Source organism: Sinohyriopsis cumingii, chromosome 10 (assembly GCF_028554795.1).
Source record: "Sinohyriopsis cumingii isolate HCF-2022 chromosome 10, ASM2855479v2, whole genome shotgun sequence".
NCBI lineage: Eukaryota > Metazoa > Mollusca > Bivalvia > Unionida > Unionidae > Sinohyriopsis > Sinohyriopsis cumingii.
Genome location: NC_142970.1, coordinates 110,133,971 through 110,151,565, shown reverse-complemented (window position 1 = coordinate 110,151,565; position 17,595 = coordinate 110,133,971). Strand labels below are relative to the sequence as shown.

The 17,595-nt window shown below is 34.8% G+C and overlaps 1 protein-coding gene across 2 annotated transcripts in view; it reads right to left on the bottom strand.

Annotated features, from left to right (window-relative positions):
- LOC149791014 (uncharacterized) overlaps nucleotides 1–13,530 on the bottom strand; it is a 71,442-nt gene extending 57,912 nt beyond the window's left edge. For both annotated transcript variants that reach the window (XM_089972886.1, XM_089972888.1), the window contains exons 1-2: nucleotides 13,413–13,530; nucleotides 4,461–4,488 (exon numbers count right to left, since the gene is read on the bottom strand). In XM_089972886.1, coding sequence (XP_089829012.1) covers nucleotides 4,461–4,488; nucleotides 13,413–13,514 — 130 coding nt within the window. In that variant the 5' untranslated portion in view covers nucleotides 13,515–13,530. The remainder of the gene's footprint in view (nucleotides 1–4,460; nucleotides 4,489–13,412) is intronic.
- Nucleotides 13,531–17,595: the final 4,065 nt, after the last annotated feature.

Here is a 17,595-nt window from a genome sequence, read left to right as displayed (position 1 = left end):
AAATAGAATGGAAACCAAGTGTTTAATGTATTTTACCCCGGAAATCAAATAAATGTATTGCATCTCTCTCTCACTCTCTCAATTTGTTGGACATGCCCATGGGTGGCAAGTGCAATGCAAACTTAAGTTTGCTATTGTCATATCTGAGCTTGCACCCTGGTAGCTGGGCAAGGATTTAAACCCCCAGTGATTTCTGCTATTTTTCTCAAGCAAAATCAATTTCTCTGTACTCATATTCTCCTTAGAGATACCCTCTCTACCAAGGACCTATGTGTACATTTAGTGTACCCTCATCAAACCAAACAAATTTGACTTCATATTTAGTACAATGTATACATCTAAACCTTTTCACTGTAGTACTTAGGTCAATTACTTAAAAGCATGGCAATGACTGTTATCTCAAAAACTCACATTTCTAATGAAACTTGTTTCCGTCATGTCTTTTGGATGATTTAATGGAATCTGAGTCAACAAATTTATCAATTATATCTAAGGAAATCCTTCTAACTTTTGATGACAGACTATCATTTGGTTCAAAAAAGCTAAATATTGTTGAATTTTTAAATAGATTTTCAGGCTTCTTAGGTTTTCTCTGATATTTATTAGCATCTGATACTATCTGAACACTTGACTGAATGCAGGAAACAAGCAGGCAAGCATCTTGTAAAAATTTGACTGGTTTATCCATCTTGCTACATACTAAGCATGTGCCACCAGATGGAAAAATAACTTAAATCAATTGTTTTTTTACACATATGCGCAGAAACATTAATCTTTGAATAAAAGAAAAATACTTGCATATCTAGTACCCACAATGGAATAAATAACTGGGTATTTAACTGTTTTAATCAAGTGAACTATACAGACAAGTTGCTTATCTGGGTCACTGGTGCAAAAGACATAAAAGAAACAACATTTGATCTCTGGTCTGCGGGTATAACTGCTGCACATATCACTAGGACAAAACAAGAGGAGACTGCTCCGATGGCCTAAGTGGTTAGAGCACCCGCCTCAAATGCAAAAGGTCGCGGGTTCGAAAACAGGCCGAGTCATACCAAAGACTTATATAAATGGTACTAGCAGCTGTTCACTTGGCCGTCAGCATTACGAGGTTAGTGTTAGGACTGGTCGGCCTGATGTCAGGATAATGTGACTGGGTGGGACATGACGCTAAATGTCTGTGGCAAGATGCCCTAGTGCTAGACATTACTATGAACTGTGACACTGCAAACATTGTAGCGATATGACTAAAAAATTGTTAAAGCTAGTTTAAAAATCTAAATAACAAAAAGATTTGATCTCACAATATGCTGAAGACACTTCATTTACTTTGGAAGCTTCAGAAGAAAAAAAAAATAAAACGGTTCTCTGTCTTGTAACTTTCTATACATTTTCTGGTCTATTTGATAGCAACGAAAAGTTTTGTAGTTTTGTCGGCAAGTATGAAGGGGAGGCAAATCAAATTATCTCAAGAATATAATATTTTCTGGGAAATTGAACTGTAGTATTGAGATTTAACATTTCTGCAAATCTTTCTGAAATAAGTAGTGTGAATTATAACTGTTTCCCTTATCGCACATTTGTGCATCAGGGACGCATGCTGGAGAAAATTGATGCACACATTTTGTTGCCATGCGTTTTTTTGATGCAAAGGATTTTCATAATGTGATCAGGATTTATTTAATACCCAATGCATTGGACAATGGATGGCACTGTATATACTTCGAGTATAGGCATTGACTGGTTCCCACTTTGTTTGCTCCCTGCCTTGCGCTCCACTATTCGTACAGCAGTGTGCAATGCAGGGAACATACAAAACAATGAACCAGACTATCCTAGGCAATGTTATGACAGAGTTTCTTCTCCTAATCTCGCAAGCTCTCATGCGATTTCCATCGAGCTCTGCAAGCTGTCATCTAGAGGACTCACTGTACTAATTCAACTCCAATAGTAAACATATGGAAACACCATCATATTCAAAATTCAATAACTTAAAATATCTGGGTGCTGATTTTGAGACCTATAATTCTCCATGCACAACTAACCTTGGTGCAAGCTTATGTGTGGAGAACACCACATGAGCCACGGCATTTTGTTTGTCTACATGTGCATGAAACACATGTTATTGATTCTGCACCAAATGAATCAGGTGCTACTTTCATTATTGAGTAATCCTAAGGCAATCCTGTAAAAATACTAAAACTGCATCAATAGAATTTTGTCTTTATTTTTTTTAAATACATATAGGATAAGCTCTCAAAAGATATTTTTACTAAAATTTAAATTTTCTTCATTAACCAGTTATGGACCACCAAACCCGTAAATACTCTATTATTTGTTCACCCATTTCTAGACTGGTTCACATTTCTTCCGTATAATTAGTACCGTGTGTCTGATATGTTGAACATCAATGCTTGTTGCACTAGAAGGTGATCTCCAGATTAAAATGTCATGCACTAAAAATCATTACTGAAGATAGTGAAGGAAGCAGAACCCAAAAGAGTAACTGTGGATATAACTTTTAATGAAAAATGGAGAAAATAATTCCCTTGACTGGAATACGGCACATTCATTAAGATTACCGGTATGACTTCTGATCACGTGATTGCAAAGACTCTGAAAGTGAATAATCCTTCGTGACAGGGCTTTAGAATTTTTAAAAATCTGTCCTCGTTCGCCACAAGATGTCTGGAGAACACATTATAACCCAAGACATTCTTTCACAACAAAGAAATCAGTAAACATGCAGAGACAAATGCGTTATTTGGATTACAAAGTCAGCAGGTCATTGCAGATTTTGTTGGTTTTTAACTTTGCTGCAATAAAAGAAAGATCTTAAAGTTCAAGTGTAACTTATTAGAAAGAAGATGATAACTTATTAGAAAAAAAATGAATCATTATCCTCCTTGATATTTGGATAAATGTGTTCTAGGACGAAGTACAAACCAATGATAGTACACATTTTACGAAAGGCAGTAAATTAACTCCCATTTGGTTAAAAAGATTTATTTGGCTTTTTGTATTGGATAGTATGTAATGTGTAGGGCAATAACATTGCTTCAGGAGACCGTTAAAATTATTCTTTGAATGGACAATACATTTGTTTGTTAATTGTGCATGTTGGTTTATTTGTATGTTTAGAGAGAGAAAGAGAGAGAGAGTATGTTGTGCAAGTTGCAATATCTTATTTCAAGCTGAAATCTGATTTGTATGAAAATTTGTCAGTACATTTTAACCCCCCCCCCCGCCCCATTTTTTATTTGACCCCCAGTTTTGACACCAATGAGGTTTTTTTTACCCACAATTTTATACCCCTGGGGGATACACTGATTATAATGACAACTTAAAAAAATCTAGAAGGTTACCAAACCGCACAGGTCCAGATCTGCCATCACATAATGTAATGGCAGATAAGGGTATACGTTATTTGCAGTTGGAATAGACTTATAAGCAAGTATATATGTATGCCTCTTGGTAGAATAACTGTTTAAAAGTATGACCTTAACAAAATTAACTCCTCTCTTTATAACATTACACCATCAACCAACCCAAAAAAGTTTTACATTAACTTAACCTGATATTTAAAACATGTATGGAAAGGTCTTACTCATCAAATCAGAAAGATAACCTCAGCAAATAAAATTGTAAAGCTGATGGTTTATTTATGTTAGATATTTTGTCCATTGCAGATGCACTGAAAGTTCCATGGAAAGTTCCATGGATGAGACGACTAAACACATGCAGGTCTAATTGGCAAAACATTCTTTATTTTTTTCTCCCATGTACAGCAATTTAAAAGACTGTGATCCTGAATTTCAAAAAGTATATTAAGTGTGTCTGTACCTTCTAGAATGAAATATATGAATATAATTAATGCCTTATGGCAAGTTGTATATGAGTGAAGATAATGCCTTCTGGCAAGATGTATATGAATTGAGTGAATGCCTTCTGGCATTATGTATTCAAAGCTTGCGCTAAATTCTGCATGGTAAGCAACAAGCCTGACCAGTAAGCAACATATGGTATAAAATAAAAATACTGAAGATGTGGAAAGCATATAACCTGGTATGAAATCAGAATTAAATACATTTATTACTAACTGAATAGCAAAAGAGCTTGTTAGTTTCTAAACATTTCAACAGATTTATAATATTAACAGTAATTTTCTAGGTTGTTTTAATGGTGTTATTTAGACAATCAAAACAATTCAATGTAAGTTACCAACTCACTCTCAATTATAGAATATGAAAGAGAAATCAATTGGTATTCTAATAAGGGACCTAATGATTTATCACTGATTTTAATGCAAAGACCTGGGATATTACATTAAAAAGACACCTGTGTATTTGTGTGTGTGTGTGTGTGTGTGTGTGTGTGTATTCCATTAAATGTTGAGGCTAATTAAAGCACAAATAAAACCAGTGAACATTTTTACCCAATGTATCAGGAACAGTACTTACCAGCTTCCACATGTTCTCCTTCACTCTCCTGAAAAAAATTGAAAGAAAATATTTAATACAAACTCTATTTATGAAGTTCAGTTCACTGAAAACAAATTCTGTCCAAAAGAAAAATAATTTATTTTTACACTATACAAAGCTTGAAATTAGGAATTGTGTTTTATAACCCAGAATCACCGTATAAATTTCTTTACTGATCTTGACTACATTTTACAGATCAAAATTCAAACAGAGACCAGTTCACTTTCTAATTCAACATATTCAATATTTATAATTCATTATCATCAACTCAAAACAATAACAACTGTATTTCAGCAACAAGACTCTCTATTGCAGGTTCTGAGTAACATTAATTTTGAGCCCTATTTCATTTCAAATCTAAAGCAAGACTTGCATGTAACTGGTCTGCATACCAAATATTACATAAAAGAATTCAAACATTTAGGTGCAAATTTATTTTCTGAATCACAGTTCACTTTAATTGGCTGATTTATGAAAGGGGTTTAAAGCAGTAGGAAGAAATTACAAGTTTATGTCTGTGCATTAAGACCAAACTTAGTATATTATGTGCAGCTATAATTGTATTAAACGAACTCAAATTCCCATTTAGTGTAATATATATTCATCCTCAAATAAACTTTGACCTACTGAAAAAGTAGTAACTCATCTAGGAAAATGTTTGGACTGTCTATTACATGTCTGCTTCCATATCAGACTGATGCCAAGTTTCGAATCAACAAATTATTATCCTTCTATTTGTAAAAATGGACAATATTCAAAGAAAAAGTTCAGGGTTCTCAAAATATTTCAAAAATGAAGAGTCATTTGACCCTTGATACCAAAATCTCAAGAGTCACGTTTTACAAGCGACAAGCCCATAGCTCCGGATTGTTCCTTAATTGTGGAGCAAACTAACACCAAGATTTCTTACGACTTTAGGAGTTATATTCTTCTCCTCGTCAGAACTATTAGTAACTTAGGAATGTCTGAATAATCATCACAGCAAATTGTGGCTCACACTGATAGAGAAAAGAAAATATACTTCCGTGTGCCATAATAATTATTTAATATGATCCAGGGTATGACAATCTAATGAAAAAAGTAAGTTCACTGCAGATATATTTCTTATTTTTAAAATTCCATAACCATATTTAGTTTTCTTCACAAGATCACTAACTGGTGACCACCGATTACATGAATTGTCATTAATAGGCTCCACACAATAGTTTTCATGCCCAGATTTCTCCTTCTGTCACTTAAGATGTGCACCGTGGTGTATAAAACAATACAATGCACCATAAGCCTGAAAATGCCCCAAAATATGTTATGCCATTCAAAGTGGACATGAAGAAAATGGAGGGGGGAGGGGGTAATGTGGCTGTTTATCGGTTGAATATTTTCTTTTTTTGTGTTGGGAATAACTATTAATAATGAGCTTTTCAAACGAAGTTGTTTGCTTTTCTGTATCAATTACCTTTATTTTCAAAATACCCAACCTCTGAAAGATTGTTAACATTATTCCAGCTGGTTTCAACAACAAGAAGTATGTGAAAACACTGCTTTCTGATGCTGTCAATTCACAACCATATAAGATTTTTTTTCTTCAAAAACTAGGGACATTGATCTCCTAAAACAACCATCAATGCTGAAACTAGATTTGTGGGGGTTCTATTAGTGATGCAATGATGCAGTGATTTCATTGCAAATAATAGTGAAACTTCTTCACATCCTTGAGGAATCTGTGAGGGCCAATCTTCAGGTCACTGAGGAATCTCTGAGTGCCAATCTTCAGGTCACTGAGGAATCTGTGAGTGCCAATCTTCAGGTCATTGAGGAATCTGTGAGTGCCAATCTTCAGGTCACTGACGAATCTCTGAGTGCCAATCTTCAGGTCATTGAGGAATCTGTGAGTGCCAATCTTCAGGTCACTGAGGAATCTGTGAGTGCCAATCTTCAGGTCATTGAGGAATTTGTGAGTGCCAATCTTCAGGTCATTGAGGAATCTGTGAGTGCCAATTCAGGAATTTTAAGTTAAAGTACAGCTCACAAAATTTTATGGATGAAACTCCATGTATCGCAGATGGGGACTTAATCCCCTCCACTTTTGCTCCACGATAATGCTACACAATAATGCTCCACGATAATGCTCCACAATAATGCTACACGATAATGCTACACAATAATGCTACACAACATTGCAATAAACATTTAAAAATCAACACCACATGTTGGCTTGCATGCCAATAGCATCTCCACAGTGGAGGAGCTGGTTGACTTTATACTGACTGAAATCTAAACAACCAATGAAGACCACCCATAAGAAAAACAAAATGTTATGAGTGATTTAAAATCAGATACCATCATTTCAACCATGTTCTTAATTCTGATCATACATATGGACAATAAAAATTAATTTCCAAAGTCTTGTATATTCAATACTTTTAGAAAAAGCTGATTGACTTCTTTCCTAATACATTAATGCTTTCACGTTATATAAAGAAATCTAAACAAACTTGTCCACTGACTTAATAAGAGGCACACCTTGTTAAGCTTCTCTCAAACAGCGTATATTTATCCTACTTTTTAAACATGAAAAGTAATTCTCTGTGGCATGGACAATTAAATTAAATTCCAGATGACAGTCGCTTCCATTTAAAAACACAAAAATAAAATGTAAAAACAGTATTTACACTGAAATGTGAACGTGTTTAGTTCGTAAGTAATAATGAGACAGTTGCAAGGTTTAATATACTAGTTCTGACTGTACATGTACTGTAAGGGAATGACCATTTAATTTATGGAATTAACTGTTCTTTCCAACAAGGGTATTTTTATTCATCACAAAAGATAAATTTGTTTTAAGTAAAGAGTCTCAGCCACACATCATTACAGCACTACAAGATTTGCACAGTAGACTTGTTCCCCACTGTGTGATAATGTGCATACATAATGCATAGACTTATTTTCTGATTTAAATGTAATAAAAGTATTGATAACAATCTTTAATTTGTCAAAAATGGTAGGGTAAATTTCAACTACAAAGTGGTATCTGCGGCTGATGACCTTTAAAACAGTAAGTGCGGTAGACAGCCATTAAAATGGCGCTTTTGTTCTAAAGCCAGTAGAAACATGTGTGATAGGCAATCAAATGAATGCCAATATTTTAATCGAAGATTAATCCAATCAGGTCAGGACTGTTCCCTCTTCCTCCAGCATACACATCAAAGATGATCTCAAAACAATCTAAGCTAGGATAAGTTATGCCCACATAAGCGTGACATCAGTGGCTTAGCTCTGCCCAGTTCATGTTGGTTTTGCATAGTTATGATAATATTGGCTGACATAGTGCATACCAGGGCTCTCAACAGAATTTCTGGATGATGAGTCCTTGACTCTTCACTCATGAAACACTGGAGTCCCTATCCTATTTCTTAGAGTCCATGGCATAAGCTCAGGAGACCCTCACTTTCAAAAGGTCCGAAAGGAAAATGATATCCACAAACACATTTTTTTATAAATATATCAGAATTAAATTTTTAGCCATCACACCTAATAATGTTTCCCACCTAAAATATTTACAGCATTTTTTCTTTATGTTTTCTAATTTCATGGTGTTTTGTTTTCTGTAATAATATCATTATATATGGTTCTTTATCTCATAGGTGTTGTCTATTGTTGTTATGCGCTTAGAGCTTCTAAAGATTATGTGCTATACAAAGTCCTCATTATTATTATTATTATTATTATAAGGAAGAAAATATATTTTAGTAAATAGAATATTAAGTGTAAGCATACACATAAATTTATATTTCTTTACCCCTACAATAACACTAAAAAAATCAACCACATATTAAAAATATAAGCCAATTAGTTTCAATCCCAAAATGATGAGTAAGAATGCTGTGTAGTTTGTTCTGCAAGGAGAATAGCACCTACATTCCCACCAAATACACTATATATTCAAAAAAGTGAATTACCATCATTAAATGAAATTAAAGAATGAAACGTATTTCATAACCAATGTCCACACAAAAGTATAATTAAAAAATAACTATGTTAATTAGTAAACCATGTTAAATGCCTTAAGAGCTGACCCAAAGGAATAAAGGTAGGATATAATGCGGGCTCTTTAGTTAAAAAAAATTAATCTTTGTACAAGTATGGTACATAAATACATGTAGCTCAAGGGTGTAGCTTTTAACTGTTGCCAAGATAAATTCATATAAGCCATTAGTGTTTTTTTCATCTCTAAGTCTGTGTCTGTTTCCCAAAATAGGAAAACAGATTTTGTGGACTTATTTTTATGAGTCAATGTATTTTTCTACACTCTTTCAAAAATTGTTTACAGTAGTGCTCTATGGAAATCACATGACCTTAACTAGCAGGCATTATTCATATTGCATATCGATGATTTGACAATGCTGTCCAAATCAATCTCAAAGATTTTATCACAATCATGATTTATATTCATATTCTTGCCAATTTAATTTAGACATCATTAGTTACAACAAAATAAAGCATCATTTATTTTGCAATCAATCACAGCTGCTTACACACACACTCAATAGAACCTGGCTCCCTTTAAGTATGTCATTTAGTCGTCTGAGGGGCAGTCCTTTCTACAAAATAATTACAACAATAAAGATTAACTACCAACTGGTCACACTGGCTTCATGTCTGTGTACTAAAGTCTAGCCTTAATCTTCTCAGCAGACTGACCATGGCAGACCAGAAAGGGAGAGCAACCTGAGGGTAAATGAGGTGACAGGGAAATGTTAAAGGAAAAAAAAGCCCAACCTTTGAAAATTTAATGCATATTTGATACGTAAGCTTGGGTCCCTGAGAGCACTGCATACAGTCAATTTTGTTATGGACAGTGCTTGCTTTTGTAACAATAGATTCCAGTGCATTTTATATCCAAGTTTGTGGCTTCCTGTCATAGTGCCTTTGAATTTCTCCACTCCAAAGCCAAGACCAATGGTTCTATAATCAATTTTTATCAGCCAAAATTTTTGTCACCGAAACTATCACCTGGATGGTATATTTTGTTGCCAAAAAGGGTGAAAAAAAATCACAATTTGCGAAACTTGGAGAAGCCCAGCATGATTTATGTTATGCCAAAATCAGATTATATTGAAGTACAGTGTGACCCCATTATAACACAATATAATATGGTCATGGTGTGGCCCCTGAAATTTCATATACATATATCATTTGGGGGGAAAAATCGCTTATGAATATAACAAGATGATTGTGGCATGGCTCCTGAAATTTTAAATGTATTTTTCTCGTACATGAAAAATAGCATATAAAATGTTTTTTCTGGGATCATGTAGGGCTTCACCAATGTCGCAAACCTGGCTTTTTTTCTTCTAATTGGCGGCAAAATATACCATCCGGTGATGTTTTTATTGGCGACATTGTTGGCTGTTTAAACTTGTATATAAAACCAAGGATTGGAGTGGAGAAATTCAGAGGCCCCATGAAAGGAAGCTGCAAACTGGATATAAAATGCGCTGAAATTTATCTATTGTTGCATAAACAAATTCTTTGTCCATATTGAAAAGCCATCTAAATTGCATTAATCATAATCAGCTTATCTTGACATCCAGCATGAGCACTGTATGTTGTGAGATATCCACTTTTTTGTTGTTGACATTTCTGGTAATGGATATCAACCGGGTGAGGTATTATCTGCATACTCTATCTTTCGTCGGATTTTTGGCCGATTGCTAGTAATTAATATTTTTACAAAGACTGGATTTGTATGTGGATGGTAAGTAAAATTCCTCTTCTTTTCACTCAGAATTAAATCCATTCAGAACACTCACATTCTCTATAATCACCCGTCATCAGACCAGAACACCTGCGTCTCTATCGTCCATTGATCCTTCACTAAATTTCTGACACATGCATGGAAGGCAGCATCAAGCTACCACAAATGTAAAAAAAAAATATTTTAAAAATATATTTTTTTATATTTAAAAAAAATCATCTTATTGGCTTATTCAATATGCAGGGAGGAACAATAACTAGACTAGTCCAAATGACAGCCAGATCCTTTTTAAAAATGTACCCAGATAAAATGGTTTGCTGATATTTCAAAGGAAACTGATTACCTCTGAAGCACCGATTGTTATGAAAATGTGCTCAGCTAATGGAAAACAAAAAACCAGTCTCAATCATGCAATACAATTATTTGATGTTGCCACCACAATAAGAAATGGGCATTTGTTTGGTTCTCCAAAGCTGGCCTTTAGCGGTGACTTCAATAACACATGCACCATTCATCGAAGAAAGCCGACCTCAATCTTCAATAAAAACAAAAAACTTCTTCAAAGGAAGTCAGTACCAAACTTAAATAAAAGTAATGGAATCTGATGGATTTCTGCATTTTCTAATGTGACTGGAACATGTTAACTGTGCCATGAAAGTTTCCTTTTTGCAGGGAAAAAGTTTATGCTAATGAATGCTACCAATGGCGGCTTAAAATGCAAACTAACCTTTACCAACTTGAGACATACTGAAAAGTAAACATGCTTCATCATTCATTACATGAATGATGAAGCATGTTTACTTTTCAGTTTTTTGGGGTACATGCATCCATTTCTTAAGGTAACTGACCTGGCTGCTGATAACACAGTTCAGCCTATAACACGGTCGGGTTCTATGGCTCCGAACTACCATGTTATAGCGGGGTCACACTGTACCAGTATGTTTCTTTAACAAAATGCACAACAAAAAACTAATATACTGCAGAAAGTGTTTACATAGCTTCCTTTCATTCTAGATTTGGATTATTTTTTAACATAGCTTTAACAATTTTTCAGTCATATCGCTACGATGTCTGCAGTGTGACAGATTATAGTGATGTCTAGCACTGGGCATCATGCCACAGACATGTAGCATGATGTCCCACCTAGTCACATTATCTTGACACCAGGCCGACTAGTACTAACACTAGCCTCTTAATGCTGAGCGCCAAGCAAGGCAGCTGTTAGTACCATTTTTGTAAGCCTTTGGTATGACTTGGCCGGGGATCAAACCCACGACCTCCCGCATCCGAGGTGGACACTCTAACCACTAGGCCACTGGACCGGTTTCATTCTAGATAACTATCATCCTTTTAACTGATTTTAGCATTCCCAAAAACACACATATCAGAGGAGGCCTGTTGCACTGTAGGGTGATATCACATAATATTTATGCTTTAGTGCTACATGTTACTACCCAAATAATGGCCTTTTATAGTTCTGATATTGGCTGACATCGGAAAGACTAGTCAAAGTTTCAGGAATATCTCATACACTTGGCAGCCCATATCGATATTCTTCCAAAAACTGACATGTAATTAATATACTAATTGTGCTGTTTTTATCCTGGTGAAATCAAAATCTGACACTAGCAAATGGACACATTTTCATGTTCCGTTGACATATATTTTAATTTGTTGAATTGCGATGATATTCAAGGTATGCCAAAGCATGTTCAAGTAGGTTCATGTGCGGGATATGCTTCTTGAATGAAACAAAAAGCTGCTTACAGTTCCAATAGACATAATATATTTTTATTTGTTTTGTTAAAGAATAATATTTCAACCTAACCTGATTTCTGCATTCCCGGCTTTCATCGCTTTCCAGCCAACTCAAATGTAGGCCAACAAAACTAGAAAACAGGTTCATTTCTTCTGTGAGAATTTGAACTTATTAGAGAAAAGACATCAGTGTAAGTAAAGTCTGACTAAAACATTATGACTTTACTTTTAGAAAAGCATCCTTATTGGTTCCCAGTGAAGTGAGATATTCCTGAATATTTTACTTTCACTACGATGTTAGTGGACATCTAAACACACTACACAGCACTGTTAGTTAGGCAGTAAGACCCAGACGCCAAAACATAAATACCAGCGTCAAGGTCTTACAAGTGGGACTAAAGTCTGACTATACGAACCCGTTTGTTTGTACCCCCCTACCGAGTTCAATAATGGAAACCTTTAATGTGATAAAAAGTGAAAGAAACCTAGTAAATTAATTGATTTATAATTTCTATCATGAGTAGAATGGCCCTAACACTGTCATCATCTGCGCGTTTCATGCTTAACAGAAGTTTTCAATATAATAGATGGACATGCTCGAGATCCATTTCCAGTCCCTGGACATGTCCATTTTCAGCAAAGGGGTGTGTGTACAACTACAGATGTACATACCTAAGTCGTCTGCTTCCGATATTTACAATGTCGAATCAAGCAAAGGAATAGAATGACAACAACAAATTTGCCTTTCACGTGGATTTAACAAGCCTTTAATTTCTATGTTCATGTGTGCAAAGGGATATATTTATAAAATCTTAACGTTATGTAATTTACGGAATTATCCGGCACTTACCTAACAGGATGAACTATGTCATTATGCTCTCTGATGGAAATAAACTTACCCATAGTGTACGCAATATGGCGCCGTGCTATTATGGAAAGTCCGTTAAGCATGAAAGGTGCAGGGGATGCCAGTATTTGTGCCATTCTGGTCAGTCAGGTTAGAAATTATAAATCAATGATTTAGTTGACTTAGTACTGTGCACTTTTTATCACATTAAACCTTTTCGTTATTGAAATCGGCAGGGGGGGGTACAAACAAACGGGGATGTATAGTCAGACTATAAGTACATCTATGATTTGTAGGTAAATTGTAACCAGCGACACGAGCCCGTGTAGCTGACCAAGTACTGACTGTTAACATAACGACTACGTGATTCCGCAAAAACGTGTGTTTATTTACCCCGCTATGCATAGTGCCCCAGAGCGTACTTAGATCATTTTTTTTTTCTTTTTATAATTAGGAATTTGGTTTCATGTAATCAATGTTTTGGCCATGTGCCCAAAGAAAACCAGTATTTTCCATATCAAATGAATATAGATCCCTCGAAAGTTTGCATAATGAGTCATAGACATCTTACACATTCAGATGAACGTTCTTTTATAGGTGAATTTTCTGCTACTTCTACTTTTTCGTCACCACTTTCTTCGTCAGTCACCCTTCTTCTACTTTTATCCGCCATTTTTTCTTCCTATTGGTTTTTCTTTAGAGTAATCTCCCTCTATTCCCTTTGGTTATGAAACCGTACCGGAATGTTTAAAAGTAGCAATGCACTAATATGTGGTAAAAGAGTCCGACTATATCAAGAAAAATGTTTTATTGATTCGGTGTGATTATTGTGTATACTAGATTGAAGGGGATTCAAGAGCAATTATTTTGCGTACATTAAAATTTCAGTCATAGGTTATAACTTGTCAATCATTTTTGTAGTAACTTTGGGCGTGGAACACATGCACGGGGTATCGATGAAACTATGCACTGCTATTGGTTACATATATTAACATAATAAAAGTTAATAATATTACACATACGTGCGCACGCTCTTAAATAAGACAAATGAGGTGCAACAGCGGTATTAAACAAATTCAAACAGGTTCCGACACCGCCAATAAGGGGATATTCACTGATTGGTTTTACCTTTTGTTATCTCGGGGGAGAGTGTACTTCTAAATTCATAATATAAATTCATTTGCAATCATTGAACCCGTTTTTATATATTTATCGGGGGTAGGGGGTCATATGAACCAAGGACTTGGGGGCAACAATATCTGAGAATATAACTTAAGCAAAATAAAAACAAAAAAATAGCTTATGGCAGAGGACTGCACTGATCTCTGGAAAATGAAATATAGATTACAGTTACATATTTTCACTGACGACAATATTACATCTTGTAAGACAATTGCGTACCAAATACACACTACTCTGCAAGCAACAGCAACACGTATAAGAAAATTACAACAACAAAAAAAACGAAATTCCTAACCTCCGTATTTATGTCAGACGAACGGACAGATAGCATCAATCCATAAGCCAGAATTGCTTTGCAATCTGTCAATAAACCAGTGTGACTCATATTATAAAAATATGGAATCTTCTTGTTTATTTTAAATGGGCTGAAAGGGATATTAAGATCTATATTTCACTGCTCAGTAAAATAATACACTGAACGAAACAAACGTCCCTTAGTATTGTTTTTCCACTTTCATACCGTGACCTAAATATATTCCCACGAGAGCGCAATATGCGCAGAAATGAATATATTGTAGTATTGTTGTGTACAGGTGATCTGTTTAGCCGATCAGAATTTGGAACCGTTTTTTATGAACTTATTCTTACTGCTAAATATAGTAAGTAATATGAAAGTGTTTATTAAATACTATGCATGGTTTTATGACTATACTACTGGATCATGCATTAATAATCCCAAATCACTGCAAAATCATAATTTAGTGTGTGTGTGTGTGTGTGTGTGTGTGTGTGTGTAACATTATGGCGTATGGTTTAAATTTTCAACATATTGCACATTATAGTAATATTAAATTTATAGATGTTATTAGTATAACAATCTTCTCCACATGCTGCATGTGGTTTGTATGCTTGTATCGAATAATGAATGCTTTAAACATTTTGCACCTCCTGACCCTATCCCCAGATCTGACATGTCTAGGTCGCTCATCCATATTTTATAACTTTCTCAACCTCAAAGACATCATCACTCGAACATAATGCCGATCAAGAGTATATAATAATGCCGACCAAGAGTATGTACTAATGCCAATCGAGAGTATGTAATACTGCCAATCGAGAGTATGTAATAATGCCAATCAAGAGTATGAAATTAAACGGAGTAAACGAAGCTCTGATATAATCAATTCTTGTAGGTGTCACAAAACTAATTTTGCCAATCAGTTTGTTACTGTGTCATATTAAGAAATCGTTAATATCGTTCCTGTTTGGTTTCATGAACCAGTAAAGATGGTTTATTGCATTCAATAAAAAATCAGCATTAAAAGTCTAGACAGAAAAAAAAATATTTATTGATTTTAGCCTCTTGGCTTTTGCGGAGGATGAGGTTCAGGTTAGTGCTTAACATACGTAAGATAGTCTTGGTGCATCCGTACTTGTATCGAATGCAATGGATTTCGTTTTTAAAAATGTAGAAAATGAACTTAATTAGGATTGCAGTACCTTCCACTGAACAATGGCTGAGCAGTGCTTTGCGTACCGGACTCGTTACAAGTGGGGCACAATTAATCAATCAATCAATCGATCGATCAATCAATCAAATCAATCGCCAGCAATTTTCTTATAATTACCGAGTACTTTTTTCTATAAATTGTAATCAGTATTTGTAACGTCATTAATTAGGAAATGTATGCACAAAAACCGTTCCATTAGTCATTATTCGAAACACGAGTACAATTTACACGAATACCTTCAACAAGATTCGCAAGTCCCTTGAACTTGTTTCCAGCAATGATGTGTATAATATATTTCAACATATCTGTTCATCATATTATGACATTATAGATATTTTGTCTCCGTAGAATACCGGTATTTCATTACAAATATTCTGTCTCCCTAGAATACCAGTATTTCATTACAAATATTCCGTCTCCCTAGCATACCGGTATTTCATTACAAATATTCTGTCTCCGTAGAATACCGGTATTTCATTACAAATATTCCGTCTCCCTAGCATACCGGTATTTCATTACAAATATTCTGTCTCCTTAGAATACCTGTATTTCATTACAAATATTCTGTCTCCCTAGAATACCAGTATTTCATTACAAATATTCTGTCTCCCTAGCATACCTGGTATTTCATTACAAATATTCTGTCTCCCTAGAATACCGGTATTTCATTACAAATATTCTGTCTCCCTAGCATACCGGTATTTCATTACAAATATTCCGTCTCCCTAGCATACCGGTATTTCATTACAAATATTATGTCTCCCTAGAATACCGGTATTTCATTACAAATATTCCGTCTCCCTAGCATACCGGTATTTCATTACAAATATTCTGTCTCCTTAGAATACCGGTATTTCATTACAAATATTCTGTCTCCCTAGAATACCGTATTTCATTACAAATATTCTGTCTCCCTAGAATACCAGTATTTCATTACAAATATTCCGCCTCCCTAGCATACCGGTATTTCATTACAAATATTCTGTCTCCTTAGAATACCGGTATTTCATTACAAATAATCCGTCTCCCTAGCATACCGGTATTTCATTACAAATATTCTGTCTCCTTAGAATACCTGTATTTCATTACAAATATTCTGTCTCCCTAGAATACCAGTATTTCATTACAAATATTCTGTCTCCCTAGCATACCTGGTATTTCATTACAAATATTCTGTCTCCCTAGAATACCGGTATTTCATTACAAATATTCTGTCTCCCTAGCATACCGGTATTTCATTACAAATATTCTGTCTCCCTAGCATACCGGTATTTCATTACAAATATTATGTCTCCCTAGAATACCGGTATTTCATTACAAATATTCCGTCTCCCTAGCATACCGGTATTTCATTACAAATATTCTGTCTCCGTAGAATACCGGTATTTCATTACAAATATTCTGTCTCCCTAGAATACCAGTATTTCATTACAAATATTCTGTCTCCCTAGCATACCTGGTATTTCATTACAAATATTCTGTCTCCCTAGAATACCGGTATTTCATTACAAATATTCTGTCTCCCTAGCATACCGGTATTTCATTACAAATATTCCGTCTCCCTAGCATACCGGTATTTCATTACAAATATTATGTCTCCCTAGAATACCGGTATTTCATTACAAATATTCCGTCTCCCTAGCATACCGGTATTTCATTACAAATATTCTGTCTCCGTAGAATACCGGTATTTCATTACAAATATTCTGTCTCCCTAGAATACCGTATTTCATTACAAATATTCTGTCTCCCTAGAATACCGGTGTTTCATTACAAATATTATGTCTCCGTAGAACACCGGTATTTCATTACAAATATTCCGTCTCCCTAGCATACCGGTATTCCATTACAAATATTCTGTCTCCCTAGAATACCGGTATTTCATTACAAATATTCTGTCTCCCTAGAATACCGGTATTTCATTACACATATTCTGACTCCTTAGAATACCGGTATTTCATTACAAATATTTTGTCTCCTTAGAATACCGGTAATCGCCATAAAACAAGATATAATTATGAATTTTCACTGGGGGAAAAAAGAAACTACAAACACAATAAA